Source organism: Propithecus coquereli, unplaced genomic scaffold (genome assembly GCF_000956105.1).
Source record: "Propithecus coquereli isolate 6110/MARCELLA unplaced genomic scaffold, Pcoq_1.0 Scaffold218, whole genome shotgun sequence".
Taxonomy (NCBI): Eukaryota; Metazoa; Chordata; class Mammalia; order Primates; family Indriidae; genus Propithecus; species Propithecus coquereli.
This window is the reverse complement of record NW_012146967.1, coordinates 1,170,589-1,190,717: the sequence shown is the minus strand read 5'-3', so window position 1 is coordinate 1,190,717 and position 20,129 is coordinate 1,170,589. Positions and strand designations below refer to the sequence as shown.

The following is a 20,129-nucleotide window of genomic DNA, read 5'->3' as shown; positions in this document are numbered from 1 at the left end:
CTTGGAGTGGGAACTCCCAGCGTGAGTGTGTCTGTATGCAGCGAGTGCCTCTCTCTCTCTCTCTCTCTCTCACACACACACACACAAGCGTATTTGGAAGCTCCTAGGGTGCCACAGTCACCGCAGATGCTGCCGGGCGGGAAGGGAATGCATTTTCCTGTGCGCAGCCGTTCCATTCCTCTTCTGATTGAAGGGGCGCACTTCATAAAGCTTCCAACCAACTTCCTGCGAGCCAGTCAGGGGCCTTGATAAGAAAGTGGAATTCAGGGCAATTAAGTACGATCTGAGCCCTGAGAATGTGTTTTCTGAGGGCGGTTGTACACCAGCTGCTTTCAATGACATTCCATTCATTCAGGGACGATTTACAAAATAGGCTTATTCTAGGGGCTGCATTCAGAACAGAGCCTGGGCGCGGTGGCGTTCAGGCTGGGCTGATCTCTGGGCATGTGAATTGTCCAGCCTATTTATAAAGCTTCAAATGGAAATCAGCTTGGGGAAGGCCAGAAACCTACAGGGGCTCAGCTTACGAGGCTGGCTCAGACTGGAATGAAATGCGCAGGTGGCCCCAGGGGCAGTGTGGCGCGGTGGCTTGAAGCTTCAGAGACACAGGGGTTTACATTCCTAACTAGTTACATCTCCGCAGATGCGTAACCTCATCTCCCTAAACCTCAGTTTCCTCATTTGTTAAATGTTTTTTTTTTAAATTGTGGTAAAATATCCATAACATAAAATTGACTATTTTTAGGTGTCCCATTCAGCAGCCTGAAGTACATTTACATTGTCTTATAAATGAGGTTTTTGATAGGATTAGAGAATGTAAAGTGTCTAGAATACTACCTGATAATTGGAAGTTGTTCTATAAGTGGTAACTAAGTTTATTATTATTATTTTGCATTATCTTGTGCTTTTCAAAATATTATGCCTTAGGCTGGGCGTAGTGGCGCACACCTGTAATCCTAGCTCTCTGGGAGGCCAAGGCGGCGGATTGCTTGAGCTCAGGAGTTCGAGACCAGTCTGAGCAAGAGCAAGACCCCACCTCTACTAAAAGTAGAAAAACTAGCCGGACGTGGTGGCATCGCCTGTAGTCCCAGCTACTCAGGAGGCTGAAGCAGGAGAGTCACTTGAGACAGGAGTTTGAGGTTGCAATGAGCTAAGATGACACCACTGCACTCTATCCAGGGCGACAGAGTGAGACTGTCCCTCCCCCCACAGAAAAAACCCCCAACAAACAAAAACAAAATATAATGTCTGGTCTAGTGACAAGTGTTTCTCATGACAAGTGTGGGCAGGTGCTAAGTAATGGATTATACAAAGATAAGGGGAAGATGTGGAAGCTGCCAGCTGCCTCAGGAGACTCAGAGTCTGGTAGAGAAGGCAAATATATATATTATATATGTGTATATGCATGTGTATATATGTATGTGTGTGTACATGTACATATACACATATATGTAAAAGTGCTGCTATAAAGGATTGTAAATAAAACACTTCAAGAAACCAAAGGAGAAGAGAAGGATCGCAAGGAGTGTGCAATGCAATGAAAGAAGCAAAGTTAGGTAAAACATTTGTGTGAAATTTGAAGATTATGAAGCACTTTTGCACTCATGGTCTCATCTTGATTGAATTTTTTTTGCGTATTATTCTCACGATGATCCTGTAAGCTAACATGGGAAGGATCGTGGATTCCCGTTTTCTGGTGGGTAAATTTAGGCTCAAAGTTGCTAAGGGATCTGCTCAGTGTCACACGGATGGTTAGGGGCAGAGTTGGGGCTGAAATATAATGACTCAAAACCCAGTGCTCTGAGTCCCTTTCATCTCGGGTCACCAGGCAGGCACAACACTGTTCTGACCAGAGTGTGAGTGGATAGAAAGGTGGTGAGACCAACTGCAAAGGTCAGGGTTTCCCGCAGTGTGACACGCACACCTCCCTGGATGCAATGTGATTGTGGGTAGGCCACAGAGGGACAATTTCCAAGTTAATTTGTTGGATACTTTAACGTTCATCAGAAACATCAAGTTGGTAATTTTGTGAATGTTATTTCTCGGGGCAAGTTTAAATTGAGGTTAAAATAGAAAGTCCATTTCTATTTTGCGTGCTGCGTGGTGTGAACTGATCCATGGCAGACACAGTCTGCAGTGCTAACAAGTCTCCCTGGGTCTTGCTTCTCTTTGTAGATTGCTGACTTTGGGCTTTCCAACCTGTACCAGAAGGACAAGTTCTTGCAGACGTTTTGCGGGAGCCCGCTCTATGCATCTCCTGAGATCGTCAATGGGAGACCTTACCGTGGGCCAGAGGTGAGCAGGCTGCCTGGTGTGTACTGGCGGAGGGAGAAGTGGGGGAAAAGAGGGAGGGAGGGCAAAAACTGCATCTGGGAAATGCTTAAAAAACAAAACCCAAAAAAGCAAGCAAAGAAAACTTTTCCTTATATGCTAGAAAAGCAATAATATATAAATTTGGAAAATCCAGAAAAGCCTAAAGGAGAAAATAAAGTTACCTGGAATCCTCCCACGAGAGACGGCCACTTAATATTTTTGTAACTTTTCTTTTAGACTTTTTCCAGTGTAGATCTCTGCATTTCAAAAATAATTGAGATCAACTCAAAAGTAATTGAGATAAGTTAATGAAATGCAGGATGTACATACATGTATGTGTGTGTCACATACATACGTATAACTTTTATTAACTTAAAACTACATGATGACATTTTCCAAATTTATTATTATTAATAGTAAAAACATGATTTTTGATGACAAAGTTTTATTGATGCATATACCATAATTTATGCAATAATGTCCTTAGATTTAGACAGTTTTCCCCTATTGTATCAAAACAGACAAAACCCCTGATTCTGTAGTGAATATCTTCTTTGCATATATTTTTTGACAGTATATGTATATTTGACTAAGGAAATACTTTTTAATTGTATCTTCTTATTTATGAGAAATGTATTTCTCTACATGCCTAAAGTTTTCAGGGCCACTGTAAGATATGCATGTGAAAATGTTCTTTTGAAAATGAGTGAGTTGTGAGTGATTATTCTCTTTTAAAAAAATGTTTCTCTTTACAGAGAGAGTCATCCACTCAGTATCCTTAAATAGCAGCTGCTCAGTGTGTTGAAATGTTTTCTTCCAAATATTTATCTGTCTGAGAGTGTTTGGGGGCAGGGCTGGAGGATGCAGAGAAGGATGCCAAGACCCTGTGTCAATACAGTGAGGAGAAAGTTTTTTAAAAATAAGAATAAAAGGGAGGAGCATAGACCTTGATTTACAAAATTGTAGAAACTCAACCCTATTAATTTCTTGTAGGCAATGAATGCTTCTTTGATCTTTGATGGCCTGTTTCTGAGGTTCCAAGCTGGCAGCCTGTGATCTGGCCAGCAAACTTGCTTTATTTGGCCACATAAGTCTTTATAAAAAAATTGAACAAACATTTAATGATTGGGAGATTTCACATACACAAGTGTGGTCTCTGACTTCTCTTAAAGAACCAAACCAAATCTAGCAGTGCTGGGCCTACATTGCTGCATGGCAGGAGTTAGCCAAGGAGAGGTTGGCTGCCTGTGACGGCCGAGTGCACTCCACAGCTTGTCTCCATCCACAGCACTCCATGTTGGACCCCAAATTCTTTCTTGCTGTATTTATGTCTGTTGTTTGCCTGGTTCTTGTAAGATTTAAGTTTGTAACCCCTGATCGATTTGAAGAAAGTACAGGAGGGCATTGGTTTGTGGATTAGGAGTGAAGAGCCCCATATCCCAGTCTTACCTCCATTGCTGGGGCAGGGCCTCTAGAGAAACCATTTAGCTTCCAGTTTTCTCATCTGCCAAATGGATCTGAAAATAATCTAGGCCCTAGCTGCTTCACAAAAATTATAGTGAGGATCAAAGAAGATAGTCTATTTAAGAAAGTTCTTTAATAGGCTGGGATTTTTGGCCTCTGTTCAAAATGGAAAGGCCAGCTTTGGTAGCAGGCCCCACCTGCGTGGCTATCAGGTGTCAGTCATTGGTGGCAATCTGTCTACCAGGTGCTACGTTCAGTTCCTGGGGGCTTCAGGGCCCCAGTTCCTGGGGGCTGCTCACAGGCTGTGATGCAGCTGGTTTGGAAGGCACCCCCGACATCTGCTTCCCAGCTCCTATGTGTCCTGTCTCTCTGCTCCAGGTGGACAGCTGGGCCCTGGGCGTGTTGCTTTACACTCTCGTTTATGGAACGATGCCCTTCGATGGTTTCGATCACAAAAACCTCATCCGGCAGATCAGCAGCGGAGAGTACCGGGAGCCCACGCAGCCCTCAGGTGCGTGCCCTGCAGAGGGTCAGAGGTTGAGGGGAGAGTGATCAGCTTACACCACTCACACTTTCTGCTTTTGTTTTAATATGTCTGTAAGGAATCTCCTGGTTTTCAAATGCTTTGTCCTTGCCAGAAAAGTCATCCTTGGCGAAGCTGGCTTGTTAGGCTGCTTTACTCAAACCTTCTCAAGTGAAGTTTTCAGAGGATGTGTTTTAGGAGTCCAGTTTGCCTGCCATGTGAACCTGGGCACATCACTTAATCTCTTTGGATTTAGTTTCTCCACCATAAATTAAAATTTTGGGAAAGGTATTATATGAAGTCCTTTCCAGTCCACGTAGACATACAACCCCCCCCTCCCTAGACTGCAGGTGCCAAGGGGGTGGCGACTGCTCCATCTTTCACTACTCTGTCCCCTGGCCTGGGGTATGGCTCCCAGCCTCTGCTTTATTATCTACTGCTGTGTAGCAGCTCTATCTCATCCCCCCAAACAAACTCAGAGTTTTAAACAGCCATGAAATCTTATCTCTGGATTCTGTGGGTTGGGAAGGGCTTTTCTGGCCTTCCTTGAAATTCCTCCTGCAGTTGCAATCAGATGGCACCTAGGCCACTGCGAGGGCTGGATGTTGGACACCTTGGGGCTATTCTATGTGGGCATGCCCTCTTCGAGGTGCTTCCCCACAAATTCTGTTTCCAGGACAGAGGCTGGACTTCTTCCATGGCAGCTCAGGGCTCTAAGGAGGAGAAGAAGCCACCAGGCTTTCTTAACGTGTCTATGCTTGCAAGATAGATACTGTCACTTCTGCCATATTCTATTGTCCAGAGCAACCAAGGTCACGAGCTCCATCTCTTGATGAGTATTATCCTGGACAGAGAGTGTGGACAGGTGGCCGTCTTTGATCATTTTTGTTAACAAATGAAGTTAACACAGGCACTTCATTATAGATAATATTGTAGATAATATACATATTATCTATATGTGTAGATACATACATACATAGTCGATTCTCATTATTTGCTATAGTTTTGTTCTATAAAGTTGCTGCAAATACTGAATTAGTGAATACTGAACCATTTCTCCTAGGGAAGATATAGGGTTAGATTCCTTAGAGCCTCTGGTCACAGTATGTTTGTCAACTGATCAATATATAATGTTTTATGTGTGTTTCTGTTGAAAGACACCTTATGTAATATATATTGTTGATTCATTAACATCAAACTCAATGGCCAACAGCACTGTAGCTCATGCCTCAACACAGCTAGACGTAACACACACATCTTCTCCATAAGGCACATGACAGCCCTCTTGTGTTTAGGAACACTAGACAGTGCTTCAGCACTCTTTGGGGGGACCATTTTAAATAGTGGAATCATCAAAAAAAGTCCAAAAATGTGAAAAACATGGCACTAAATAGACTGAGAAAAGGACATTTGATAATTGTATGAGAACAAGAAGGCAGAGTGTTGCTTTGTTTGACCTCAGCTGTGAATACACGTGCCTGTTGGGGTGACTCAAATTTTTTGCTGTTCTGTGCATGGACAAAAATGACTGCAACAGAGCTGAGAGTATTGATTTTGGGCTTACAAATATATTTTAATGACTAGGCAAATTTCAAATATAGAATCCGTGGATGAGGATAACTGTTGTATATGTATACATATATAGATGTGTATCTATCTGTATATATTTTTTCAATAAGTCAGCATATTCTTTTTGGGAAATTTTCGGGTGACCTCTATAGTGGTTTTATTTGCCTTGCCAGCTAGCTGGTGCCAGTGCAATTCCTGGCACATTGTAGGGGTTCAAGAAATATTTATCGAGTGACTGAATGATCATCTTGTTATTTTTAAGGGGTGTAGCTCACCCCGTTCCCCATTGCCAGGCCTTTGCCAACTACTCATTAGCCTATATAAGCAGCTGAGCAGAGGGGCAGCTTCCCAGGATATAATTCACCCCAGTTGGGGAAGATCAACTGGATCCTAAAAGTCAGTCTATAAGCTGTGAAAGTCACTTGGTTCCTCTCGCCTCCTCAACATCTCTTTGGGGCTTTCCCCTAATTCTCAGGAAGCAGAAATTTGCAAGTGGAATTTTTCAGACAGGCTGTGAAGAGGTGGCAGATAGAGATCAGCTCTCTGATCTGACAGCTCAGTAAGATCCAGCTTATGTCAGAGAGGAGAGGAGGTGAGCTCACTGGGTGTGGGTCTCAGAGCCTGGCAAGGACCTTGGCGTGAGGCCGGCTTTGGAGACAGCTGCTCTCACTGCCCAGGTGTGTCAGGTAAGTGTCTCCACTTCATCCTCTGTCTTCAGACACGCTTTCCCAGGGACCTCAAGCACTGCGTGTTCGTACAAGCCTACCTTTGGAGGAATAAAGAGAGCCATGGTGATCTACACCTGTTTTCCCTTTTGGTAAAATGATATCCACCAAAGGAGCTGGTGTGACGGTGCTTGGAGTTGGGTCTGGGTTCTTTCTTGGTTACCGGGCCTTCCACATTTTATAAAGATTCAAGATGATAGAAAGCTCAGTAGCTCCATGACATTCCTCCACTCACGTGGGAAAACATGCCAGGAGAGGAGATGGTGCACGGGCCTGTGGTTCCCAGTCCTGAATGTCCACTCTGAAAGGTGTTGGCTTCCTGCTGCTTAGTGTGGCCAGACCAGAGCTCCAAATGGATGTTTCCTAAAGAGAGTGTGTTCCTTTAGCCACATCTGGAGGCTCACCCCCGTCACAAAGCCGAAAGCCCCCACAGCACGAATGCCTGATTCTTTTTGTCTCTCGTCCCCCAGATGCTCGAGGACTCATTCGGTGGATGCTGATGGTGAACCCTGATCGCCGGGCCACCGTCGAGGACATTGCCAACCACTGGTGGGTGAACTGGGGCTACAAGAGCAGTGTCTGTGACTGCGACGCCCTCCACGACTCCGAGTCCCCGCTCCTGGCTCGGATCATCGACTGGCACCACCGTTCCACGGGGCTGCAGGCTGACGCCGAAGCCAAAATTAAGGGCCTGGCCAAACCCGGGGCCTCTGAGGTCATGCTGGAGCGGCAGCGGTCGCTGAAGAAGTCCAAGAAGGAGAACGACTTTGCCCAGTCCGCCCAGGACTCGGTGCCCGAAAGCCCATCCAAGGTGAGCTCCAAGAGGCCCAAGGGCATCCTGAAGAAGCGAAGCAACAGCGAGCATCGCTCTCACAGCACCGGCTTCATCGAAGGTGTCGTCGGGCCTGCCTTACCCTCTGCTTTCAAGCTGGAGCAGGACTTGTGCCGGACTGGCGTTCCCCTCCCAAGCTCCCCTGAGGCAGAGGTGCCGGGGAAACTCAGCCCCAAACAGTCGGCCACAATGCCCAAGAAGGGCATCTTGAAAAAGACCCAGCAGAGAGAATCGGGTTACTACTCGTCCCCGGAGCGCAGCGAGTCCTCAGAACTGTTGGACGGTAACGACGTGATGGGCAGCGGCCTCCCTTCTCCCAGCCCCCCGGACCCAGCCAGGGTGGCTTCCCACAGCCTCTCCTGCCGGAGGAAGGGCATCCTGAAACACAGCAGCAAGTACTCGGTGGGAGCCACGGACCCGGCCCTCGTCAGCCCTGAAATGCCCACACTGGAATCCTTGTCGGAGCCCGGCGTCCCCGCCGAGGGCCTCTCCCGGAGCTACAGCCGTCCTTCCAGCGTCATCAGCGACGACAGCGTCCTGTCCAGCGACTCTTTTGACTTGCTGGATATGCAGGAGAACCGTCCTGCCCGCCAGCGCATCCGCAGCTGCGTCTCCGCCGAAAACTTCCTCCAGATCCAGGACTTTGAGGGGCTCCAGAACCGGCCCCGGCCCCAGTACCTGAAGCGGTACCGGAACCGGCTGGCAGACAGCAGCTTCTCCCTCCTCACGGACATGGACGACGTGACTCAGGTCTACAAGCAAGCGCTGGAGATCTGCAGCAAGCTCAACTAGCGTGCCAGGGCGCGGGGGCAGCGGGGGGTACGAGGGAGGAAGGGGAACAAGACTGGGGCTCACGGGCTGGTGACCTCTTTGCTGACCATGATAATAGACTGAAAAAGGATTGGCACCATCTCGCTTGCAGCCTTGAGCCGGTGCCTAAAAGGGAGAAGTGGGCTCTCTGCCAGTTCAACCCACTGCCAGTCAGAATTTGGATCCTAATTGGCATTTGCCTTATGGCACCTCCTAGAGGACCAGCCGTCCAGGGAAGGTGGTGTTGACCAGCACTTGGTGGTGAGGAAGCATATGGGAGAGAGAGCATTTCCCTAGACACTTCTGGAGGAGGGGCAGGAGACACTGGGGCCATCTGCTTTGGGTTTGCCCAAAGAGCTTGCTCCTTTTCTCCTCATTGTTAACAACCTCGGTCTGACTACATGGGCTGACAAGGAGATTTCAGCAACCTGAGCTTGAATCAATGATTGATTGATAGTGGCTGCCGGTTGTACTAGTTTGAGTAGCCCAGGGATCTTGGGAAGGAGTGCTGTGATTGACTAGCAATGGCTGCCATGGGAACGGGAAGGGAGGCAGTAGCCATGTACTTGTCATCCTTGACCTGGCTAAGCCCTGGGAAATAGGTTAAAGCATCCTGTGGGATCTGTGTTAACTCTTTCATGCCACTGGTGAGGCATTTGTTAATTTGTTACTCCACCTTGAATGGAAGACAGGGCACTGGTCAGAGAGAGAATGCTCTGAAATCTGCTAAGGACATAGAGTCAGCCATGGTGATTTTTCAGCTCCTTGCTGTTTGTCTTCTCTTTCCTGATGACTGCCTTGCTCTTTGTCACAACCTCTCCAGGGTGGATGGGGAGGAGATGATGGTGTCAGAGGTCAAAACTATTGTGTATAATAGACCACAAGACCCTCTGTGGTCTTTGCACAGATGAATGGAAGTTGATGTCTTTAGTGTCTCAATAGTAACTGGAATGCTTCCTCTTGGGTTCTCACCTGCATAAATTGCTTTGGATTGGATATGACACTGTCCACAGTCTCCAAAGGATTACCTAGCTCAACCATTGGCCCTGTTCACTAATAGCAAATGGTTTCCCTGTCCACCTAGTGTAGAATCCTCAAAGGTGGACAGGTTTGTTCCTAGGCAGTTAGTGTGTGGCGGGATATTAGGATGAGGAAAGGGAAGTCAAAGAGAAGGTGCTCCCCCTCTCCCCTAATCCAGGATTCTATGTCATGGGTTTGAACTTTGACATGAACTCCTGGGCTTTGGGGAAAAGGAAGGTCCCATTCATTTAAATGAATAAGGTGTGGAAAGAGAAGAGTGGGTTGGGATGAAGCATATGAGAGAGGGAATATTTCCTTAGAAGTCATCCAGATGGTTCTGGAGGAGGCAGAAAAGAGGTGTGGCAGGACTCTTATCTTAAGTTAAAAAACTAGGTATGTAGTTTCTAAATACCCAGATTATAGGTGACAAGATGTCACCCCCACAGTGGGACGCCTTCAGGAGACTGGCTTGGAATCACTGGTCTCGTTGGGATGGTTCAGATTCCAATGGCCTAGGCACATTGGAATGCTTATTTCAAAGTGGCAACCTCTGAGAGTCACATAGATAGGAGGAATGGTCTTGGTGTTACCTTTGGAAAAACCAACCAACAGTAGTTCATAGGGAGATGAGAAAGGATTCACCTTGCAGCACTAAGAATGTTCATTGAATGACATTGCCCTTTCCTTCAGGAGACAGTTCTGTTTCTGCCCTTGACACCAGCACTGGTGTTTTGGCTTGTGCATTCCTTCAGGTTGAGCTGAGCAGTGTATTATGGGAAGCTGCTCAGCTTCCTTTCATTCAATTCCACCTCCTTCCTGAACTCCACTAGAGGTTAAAAGGGAAAAAAATAAAATAAAATCTGTAGATAGCAAACTGCGTGTAAGGGGTGTGGGTGCATGGAGGGCAGCCTGCAACCTCTGAGCCCCCTGCTCCTTGCCTCATTTTATGCACTCTTTCCTGAACAGCCTATGCTGCCACGCTGCTGGCCCTCACGTGTGGCAGCTGGCCACGCCAGTAGCTGTCAGTCCGACTTAGGTCCAACACCTGCCTACTGGTCGATGTGTTCTTTCCTTTTGCCAGTGACTGAGTCTGTTTAGTATTTTCCATTATTCTAATTGTTAGGAAAACGTGATACTATTAAGGAAAATCATTCTACTCCCTTCTCCCTGCCCCCAAACACTTGTATGTTCTCTTTTGTCAATTAACTTAGACAGTGGATTGTGGCAGTGAAAGTCCTCCACTCGGAGGCAGAGACTGAGTTAAGTCCCAGGTGGCCTTTGGCACCTGCCTTGTTTTGGGAGCCATCAGTGAGGCATAGAGGGGTGGATTAGCTGGTCTCTTAGGCCCTGCTCAGTTCTGACACTCTGCTGACATCCTCTGATTCTAGATATGATGTTGACTGTCCTTTCAAGGAAAAACTTGCAATAGAGGCAAAAGCCCTGAAAGCAGCTCCCCTGCTTCATAATTAAGTCCTATCATCCCTACCAGCCAATCCCAGTTATCTGCTTCCATGGAATTACAAGTGAGAGACACTTGTATGGCCCAGGGGACAAAGCAGGAGATTCGATGTCAGCTGGTCCTCCTCCTTGCTTCGGTGGGCCTGTCTGCGTCTTAGTTTACACATCTGCCAAAGGGGTAGAATTATACTTCTTTTTACAGGTAAATTTCAAGGCACGATCAGTTTTCAGGAAGTGCTTCAAGAACCCAGGCGAAATGAAAATGCTAAGTACCCTCTGAATTTCCATCCCTGTTACCAGGTGCTGCTTCTTCAGATGATGAGGGGGCACTTTTCAGGGTGAAATTCAGGCAAGTTTTGCCCAGGCCTGCTGTCTTGAGTACAAATGTGAATGATCGACTGACTGCTTGTTGCCAAACTGGAAATGTTCTGTAGGGATTTACTGGCATGGTATCATTCCTAGAAGACAAAAAAAAAAAAAAAAAAAGAGAAACTTGACTGCACATTGTTTTTTGTTTTTTTTTTTTTAAATCCGTGTTGTGACTTTTATTTAATTTCTATTTTTTGTTTTTGGTAATACAAAGTTGACTTTTTTATTTGAATTTGTCTTTTTTTATTTATTGGTCTGAAAGGCATTTCAAAGGTATTATAATAATATATTGGTGTAATTTAATTGGTGCAACATGTTTTATGGCTCCAGTCAAAATTGGTTTTTGCTCATTTGATTGGTTTGAGCCCAGAACAGCCTACAGGGAAAAAAAAAAAAGCTGGATAACCACCCAAAGTGTTTGTATTTTCATTGGAAACTGATTTTTGTTTTCATTTTGTTTTTTGTTTCTGTTTTTATTTTTAAATTAAATAAATTGCAATGAACTGAACTGAACAGAGACCTTGCTTCTTTATTTGGTGGTTTTTCTTAGTCAAGTAAGTGACGGAATGAGTATAAGTAACAGAGACTACCCAAGCTAGCTTAAACACAATGGGGAAATTATTCAAAGTTCTCGGAAGATGGCATGCAACTTTCAATGTAGCAGGAACCAAGAAGTGGAGAAGCGGAATACGAGAGGGCCGAGTAGCCTCTTTTCTGCTCCTCTCTGGGATACCAGCCTCCTTCTTCTTCTCCCTTTGCAGCCAGGCGTTTTCCTCCCTGATTGTGGGATCCACTTTGGTTTACCCCATAGCTTCCAAATTTACATGTTCTCAGTTCCGTTTTCCAGAAGAGACTACTGACCAAGTTCCTTCAGTCTGGACTGGAGACCTCATCAAAGGCTAACACTCAGCCATGCTCTCTCCCCATACTCCAGCTTCCGCTGCCTGGCCCGCTCCGGGCCCTTGCCACTATCCCAAAGGCAAACAGACTGTTAATCTGACTGAAATTAAAGGGAATCTAAGATCAATGGGCCATTATTTCCTAATGGGGAAGGCCACGCTCTGCCTACGGTAAAATAGCGTTTTGAGTCCCATTTTGCTACTGTTTCTTGTGCAAACAGACCCTCCAGAAAGCTCTTGTAAAGAGGGATGCATACTAGGGTAAGCTTGAAGAGTTCCTGGATCCTGGCCATAATATCAAAGGACACCAAACCCTACACTACTATCAAACATTAGAGAGTCATGCTCTGCATTGAATAGTGGTACTATGGTAGGAGCCAGGCAAGAAAACCTGACTTTCCAAAGAAATTACAAATTGTACCGCTGTTCTGATCTACTGGAAGAACATTTGATGTAGCATTGTCACGTTTAGCAAATAAAACTATAGGATGCACAGTTAAATTTGAATAGACAATAATAATCCATTGTTCAGATAAACAATGGATAATTTTTTATAATTTTTTAGTATGAGTATGTCCCAGGCAATATTTGAGTCATGGTTATACTAAAAAATCATCTGAGATTCAAAATTTACCTGGGCAGACTATGTTTTATCTTGTAACCTAATCTGATGGGGCTTAATTGGCCAAATTGAACAGGTGTTGGGTACGGTAGGGAGTTGGGGAATGGATACTTATAATTGGGACCTGCCAAATTAGAACATGTCGGTGCCTCTCAAGCTGGGCCGAGGGAGAAAGAATTCCAATTCCAGTATTTATTTGATAATTGCTATTGAGTCAAATTGCTACACCTCTTTGGGCCTCAGTTTTCTTATCTGTCTGATGGGTGTAGTAATTGCTTTCTTACCCAACTCTTAACAACACTATGAGGAAGGAATGAGAGAAATTCTATGAGTTATTTTGAGTGTAAAATTCAATTGAATGGGAAACAATAGTCCTTTTCTCAAAGGGCAATATTCACTGACTTTTAGAATAGGATACTAAAAGGCAATCTGCCTGGCCTGTAGGCTCTTAATTCTTGCTACAGTCTTTGCCACCAGTAGCAAATGGGCAGTCATTTGTAGAGTAAAGGACTAAGAGAAAGTTTGTTTAAAGTGAGGCCCTTTGGAAAGACATATGAATAATTCTGCATCCAGGTAGAGAGAATGGTATTGCCTGGCCTACAGGCTGGACCAAATGTGAAATATGAAGGGTGGCGAGGAAATGGGGGTGACTGGAATGCCAACGTTGACATGTTGCCAACTGTTGATGGGTTAACAAGCAGTGGTCATTTTAAGGAGGAAAAGTGAGAGAACCAGCACTGAGATTCCACATCATGCCCACTGCATCCCTATTCAGTGGCAAATGGCAGAATCCTGCTTACACCATGTTAAGTGACAAGATGAATTTATTGCTTCATGGACCTGAGAAGCCCGAGGTTGTGTCTTAGGCACAATTAGATCCAAGGGTTCGAGGGGTGTCATTGACCCTTTTTTGCACTCACTGTCGCTGGACGAGGTCTTCATTCTTAGGCAGGCTCTTTGCATATGGCAGCACAATAGCTCCTGGCAGTAGCAAGGTTACGAGGTCCTGTAACCTCAGTGTGTGATCCTAGAGTTAGGTTCTTGCTATTGTGTGATTGGCTTTGCTTGGGTCATGTGTCTCCTTCTGGCCTATCATAGAGTCCAGGTGGAGAAGTGCTATGATTGGCCAGCCTGGATCATGTGCCCGCCCTTGTGATATACTTGAATGACAGCTCCTTCAGAATCACACAGAATGCGTGAGTGCAGCTCCCCCAAAGGAAGGGATGCAGAGCCAGTGAAAAGTAATCCACGTTAGTTACATCTTTTCGGCCTCAATTTTCTCATCCATAAAGTAGCATTAAGCATCAGAGTTATTGTAAAAAAACAAATGAAATGAAGTAGCTAACACAGTGCCTGGCACATAGTTAATTTTTAATTTAGAAGGGTTGTCCAGAAAGTATTCAGCCATATAACTGTTCCCATTATATTAACAATGGCTGGATACTTTCCGGACAGCCCCCATATGCAGATAATCTCCACGAAAACAGCAGTAGTAATACTATAGAGAGGAGACACATTTGTTAGGAAGATTTTGCTGTAAAATCAGCTATAATATCAGAAAATTCAACTGAAACTGGCTTAAACACTACAGGGGCTTTATTAGTTCATGTATCTGGAATTCTAAATGTTGGGCAGGTTTCATGGTTACTTAGGTCTAGTGGGAGAAATGGGCGATAAACAAGTAAACAAATACCCCCGCTCCCAAATTGCATGTAGTAATAAGTGCTATGAAGTGAATGGATAGGGAGCAGAGACAGGGAATAAGGGAGGGGTCCTGCCTATAGAAAGAGCAGTCAGGGGAGGTGTCTCTGAAGAGGTGCCCTTTGGGCAGAGGTCTGATGATGAAGAACCAGCCGTATGAAGAGTGAGCATTCCAGGCAGAAGGTACAGTGTATAAAAAGGCCCTGGAGTCTTCAAAACAGAGCTTTACAGAGTTGATTTCTGGTCCATTGGCACAAGACAACCATGGTCCAGGGAGTGTGGTGTTTGGTTAAACATTTGTTTGGTTAAATGTGGCCACATGCTAACACGGACTGGCTGTGATCACTTACGACTCTGTGTACCAACGGCTGCTTCCTTCAACAGGTGGTCCCCAGATGAGAAACATGCTATGATATGCAATTTTAAATGAGAGTATGTTCCTGCTGCAGAAATTCCTTGCCAACTTATTGAAATTTATGGAGAGGATGTTTTTAATTCACAGAATCATGCAAAGTTTGGGGCATGGAAGTGGAACAGCAGCGATGCTCTGTGAAGACCAGAAAGTGCAGACAAAGAGTTTTGCGTCACACGCCCTGCCTCGTGCTAGCACAAGTGTTTGGTTCTAACAGGAAATCATGTGGGAAATTTGCAAACAATCTGGTTGTAAAATTGTGACAACTATTTTCCTCCTGGTGAAAAATTTACACTGCCCATCTCTACCCGATTGGGAATATCCATTGTATCTCAACCAGCTGGTTCCCCTCCACTCCCTGTGCTAATTTTCATTTGTGAATTAGTCTGGACAGGCCGTGTTATGCTGAAGTAAGAAATAAACCCTGAAATGTCAGGGGCTCAATATAGTAAACAATGATTTCTTAGTCTTACCACATCCAATATAGGTTGGGCAGTTCTCCTTTCATGTCGCCTCCAAGCAGGCACGCGAAGATCTGAGCTGCTTCTGTCCTGTGCTTCTGCCATCTCCAGGTTCTTCATTTCTGGCTGTGCAAATTAGGGAGACAGCACAAGTCAGAACCTCTTAAAGGTCAGCCCTGGAAGTGGCATATGTCATTTGTGCCCATCTCCCATTGACCAGAACTCAGTCACCTGATCCCAGCCTAACTTCATGGACAGTTTTCAAGTCTACAGTATTCAAAATGTGGAAAGTAAAATGGAATCAGATGAACATTTAGGAATGTTTCTGTCACAGCTTATTTTTGCCTCCCATGGGGAGCTCCCAGCATAAAGATTAAAATAATTATTGTTAATATTAACCAAGTGCTTACTGATCAGCAGTCTGTGCACCTACTCTGTACACACATCATCTTTTTGAAGGCTCCTCAAAGTCCTTTATATCCATTTACAGAAGAGGAGATAGTTTTGGAAAGGGCAGTAACTTACCCAAGTCACCCAACAGTTAAATGTGGAGCTGGATTCATATATGGGCCTGGGTGACTGACTTCCAAGCCCAAGCTCTTAGTGGCTCTATTGGGCATCTGGGATGATCCTTCTGCAACTCATTCTCTTTGATCATAAGCCCCAGCCTGTTGCTATCCCTGTTCATGTAAATAGCATTTTTCTGCAAGAGCTGAACAGAGATCATCTGCTATGAAGACCACTGTCCAAGTCAATGCATTCTGCAGACACACATGGAGAAGACAGCTCCTAATACCCCACTGGTGTCAAGTTCTCAAAGATCCAGTCTCAGCAGATGGAATTAATAGAATGATTTGGTTTCTTAACTCCTCTACAGTGGGATGGGATGGAGGACTTAGTCATTTTTCCATCCTGGCACATGCAGTGGCTCAGAACTCAGTAGAAGGGACATCAAGCCTTCAGCGGCTGGGTACCTCCTGTCCAAAGCTGTGCATACACACATTCCAGCAGGGCTTCACATGTTCTTTCCTGTGCCGTTGTGCCTCAGGGGACCCTGCTTCTAGAGGACTGGAAGCTCAAAGTCACCTGCTTGGGGCCATGTGGAAACACAGGATGCCAGGCTGGGCTGCATGGACCTGCCAGGGGTCAGGTACTGCAACAGTAACTTCCATTACACAAAAATCAGAGCATCACAATGTCTTCAAAGCCCAGAGCAGGGTGATGACACGGGTGTGGCCCAAAATTGGACTTATGGAGGAACACCTCACTGTCGGCAAAACTGAGGTTGGGGAATAGTTCATTTTGGAGGCAGCTGGAGAAAAGGGACTCCAAAAAATAGATAGCTTGAGAATGTTCTGCAAATTGGAATTTGCAAATCACTGAAGCTGAAAAACATCTGATTCAGCAGTGCCCAGGGCATTCCAGAAGCTTCAGCCATCAGACTTTGAAGCCCAGACAAAAGCATGTGTACAAAGCAGAAAGCTAGACAGACCTCTGAACCTGTCCTGCTGGTCAGTATCAAAGAGGCATGAATCCACAACCATGCCTTTTTGGTGCTGACCAGCAGGATGGGTTCAGAGGTCTGCATCTAGCAGACAGTCCCTGGAAGTGGGCCCTGCTTAGACTGGCTTGTCATAAACACATATAGCTGGGACCATAATGATGACGTGAAGAGACATGGAAGGCTGGGGAAAATTGCCTCCCTTCTTAGAGAAACAATCTACAATCACCTGCTCAGGTCCTTTGGGGATCCGGAATGGTGGGATCATATTGCCCACGAGGCTATGCTGGAGCTATTAAGAGTGTTCCTTGTTCAGAAGAGGATTCCAAAGTGAAGGGACAGATTAAAAGAGGTAAGTCATCCTCCAAGTTTCAAGTGCTGTCACAGCATGTCAGTGCTTTCACTAGTTTCATCTGAGGCCTTTCCTGTCCTTGCATCTTCCATTCTGGCTGATCTACTCATGATCCTGCCGCCACCCCCAGTGCTAATCACATTGCTTATGGCCAAAGCCCTGGACCTCATTGCCGTTTTCCTTCCTCCCCCTCACCTTCCCTACCATTTCTGGACCTTGAACTCTTGCTTTGCCTTTGTCGTTAGCCTCATACTAATTCCTTGAATGTGACCTCTAGCATGGATCAGCCGCACCCTTGACCTACGCTGGGCCATCTTGCTGTCCGACCCAATGCCTAGCGAATGATTGGGAAGCCCCCCTTCAAGCCAAAAGAAGTCGGGAAGCTCAGTCCAACAGAGATGCCCCTGCTAAGCTAGGAGTAAAGAAACTTCAGTTCCAGCGTTTGTGGTCTTAATCCAGCTATTTCCCTTTTCTGGACTCCATTTTCCTCATCTGCAAAAGGAAGGCTTGGATGGGAGCAGGGATTTTCAAACTGTGTTCCTGAGATGATCTTAAAGGATAATCACCTGGGTCAAGGTGAGTGGCGAGAAAAAAATCAGAGTTGGTGGGATTTAGAAAACCTTCCCACGCCTCAGCCTAAACTCTTTGATTTTATCTGTGTACTGTACCTCTTGAAAAGTTTTTGTTTGGAGAGCGAAATTCAGGGCTAGAAAATTTTCAAAAACACACTGGGCTATGTAGCCCTAGCCAGTGGTGTGCGGGTAAGTATTTAACAACTGACTCTCTGGGGTCTGAGCAGCTGGGTGGTGGGTGTGGGGTGGGGCATGAAGAGAATCACTGATTTGTAGGATTTGTCATTTTCTGTGGTATAAATACTCCCACCATGGCCAATTTCAAGATACTAATGTGATAACAACGAGCTGGCAACATTCCTGGAAATTTAGCCATTGGCACCCTGCTGGTCTCAGTGTTCTCCCCAAATACTCTATATCTTCATCACCCACAAAAAGTTTTCTAATGCCCCTTTGCAGTTAATTCACTCATCATACATTTGGCCCCGGGCAAACTACTAATATGCTTTCTGTCACTATAGGTTAATTCCGCAGAGTATTTTTGAGATTTATCCATGTTGTTGCAAGTATCTGTATGTAGTTCATTCCTTTTTATTGCTGTGTGGTACTGCATTGTTTGAACATACCATATCTTGTTATTATGAATAAAGCTTCTGTGAACATTTGTGTACAAATCCTGCATGGATATATGTTAGCATTTTCTTGGACAAACACCTAGAAGTGAAATTGCTGGATTGTATGGTCAATGTATGTTTAATTTTAAAAGAGCCACAGAGTTTTTCAAAGTGCTTGTACTATTTTACATTATTACCGTAAGTATATAGTGACAGTTCCAATTGTTCCCTATCCACACCAACACTTGGCATTGTCAATCTTTTGAATTTTAGTCATTCTAGTGGGTATGTAATGGTATCTCGTTATAGTTTTTTTTTTTCTTTTTTGAGACAGAGTCTCACTTTGTTGCCTGGGCTAGAGTGAGTGCCGTGGCGTCAGCCTAGCTCACAGCAACCTCAGACTCCTGGGCTCAAGCAATCCTACTGCTTCAGCCTCCCAAGTAGCTGGGACTACAGGCATGCGCCACCATGCCCGGCTAATTTTTTTCTATATATTTTTAGCTGTCCAATTAGTTTCTGTCTATTTTTGGTAGAGACGGGGGTCTCGCTTTTGCTCAGGCTGGTCTCGAACTCCTGAGCTCAAACAATCTGCCCGCCTCGGCCTCTCCCAGAGAGCTAGGATTACAGGCGTGAGCCACCGCGCCCAGCCTCGTTATAGTTTTAATTTGCATTTCCCTGATGACTAATGATGTTGAGCATCTTTTCATGTGCTTTTTGGACTGTATATGATCTTTTGTAAAGTGTCTTTCTAATATTTTGCCCATTTTAAAAGTTGGATTGATCGTTGCTATCATTTGAATGTGTGCCCCAAATTTCATGTGTTGGAAACAACCTCTAAATTTGTTTCTTGATGGTATTTGGAGGTGGGGCCCTTGGGAGGTAATTAGGATTATATAAGGTCATCAGGGTGGGGACCTGATGATGGGACTGTTGGCCTGATAAGAAGAGAAAGAGAGACCTGAGCTGGCATACTTCCTCTGTCTTGCCATGTGATGCCCTCTGCCATGTTATTACACAGCAGGAAGGTACTCACCAGGTGCTGGCACCATGCTCTTGGACTTCCCAGCCTCCAGAACAGTAAGACATAAATTTCTTTTCTTTATAAATTACCTAGTCTCAGGTATTCAGTGATAGCAACAGAAAACAGACTGATAGTCATCTTCACATTATTGAGTTATAAGTGTTCTTTATATATGCTAGACACAAGGATTTTGTAAGATATATGTTTATACATTTTCCCAGCCTTTGAGTTTGCCTTTTTATGTTCTTAATAGATTTGAAAAGCAGAAGTTTTGAATTTTTATAAAGTCCATTCTATAAATTTTTTCATTGTTAGTGCTTTTTGTGTCTTATCTAAGAAAATTTTACCTACAACAATGTTGCAAAGATTTTCTCTATGTTGTCTTCTAGAAGCTTTATATTTGAGCTTTTACATCTAAGTGTGTGATCTATTTTGAGGTAATTTTTGTTACTATGTGGGGAAAGGGTTCAGTTCTGTTTATTTTTTCTGTATGACTCTTCAGTTGTTGGAATGATATTTATTGGAAAGACTATTCTTTTTCTGTTAAATAGACATAGTGCCCTTGTCAAAAAATTAACTATGGATGTGTGGGTCTATTTCTGACTCTTCATTTTTTTCCATTAATTTGTTGATCATTTTGCCAAAATCACACTGTCTTGATTATTGTGTCTTTATAGTAAAATTTGAAATCGTATAACTTTGTTCCTCTTTTAGAAATTATTTTGGATATTTTAGGTCCTTTGTATTTCCAAATAGATTTTAGAATCAGCTTGTCCATTTCTACAAAGCAGCCTGCTAAGATTTTGGCTGCAATTACAATGACTCTATAGACCATCTGGGGAGAACTGGCATGTTAACAATACTAAGTCTCCCAATTCATGAACAGAGTAT

At 44.7% G+C, this 20,129-nt stretch overlaps 1 protein-coding gene across 1 annotated transcript in view; it reads left to right on the top strand.

Moving 5' to 3' along the window:
* Positions 1 to 8,602, top strand: part of NUAK1 (NUAK family, SNF1-like kinase, 1) — a 70,244-nt gene extending 61,642 nt beyond the window's left edge. The window contains exons 5-7 of the mRNA XM_012644739.1: positions 2,176 to 2,295; positions 4,156 to 4,288; positions 7,065 to 8,602. Coding sequence (XP_012500193.1) covers positions 2,176 to 2,295; positions 4,156 to 4,288; positions 7,065 to 8,218 — 1,407 coding nt within the window. The 3' untranslated portion in view covers positions 8,219 to 8,602. The remainder of the gene's footprint in view (positions 1 to 2,175; positions 2,296 to 4,155; positions 4,289 to 7,064) is intronic.
* Positions 8,603 to 20,129: the final 11,527 nt, after the last annotated feature.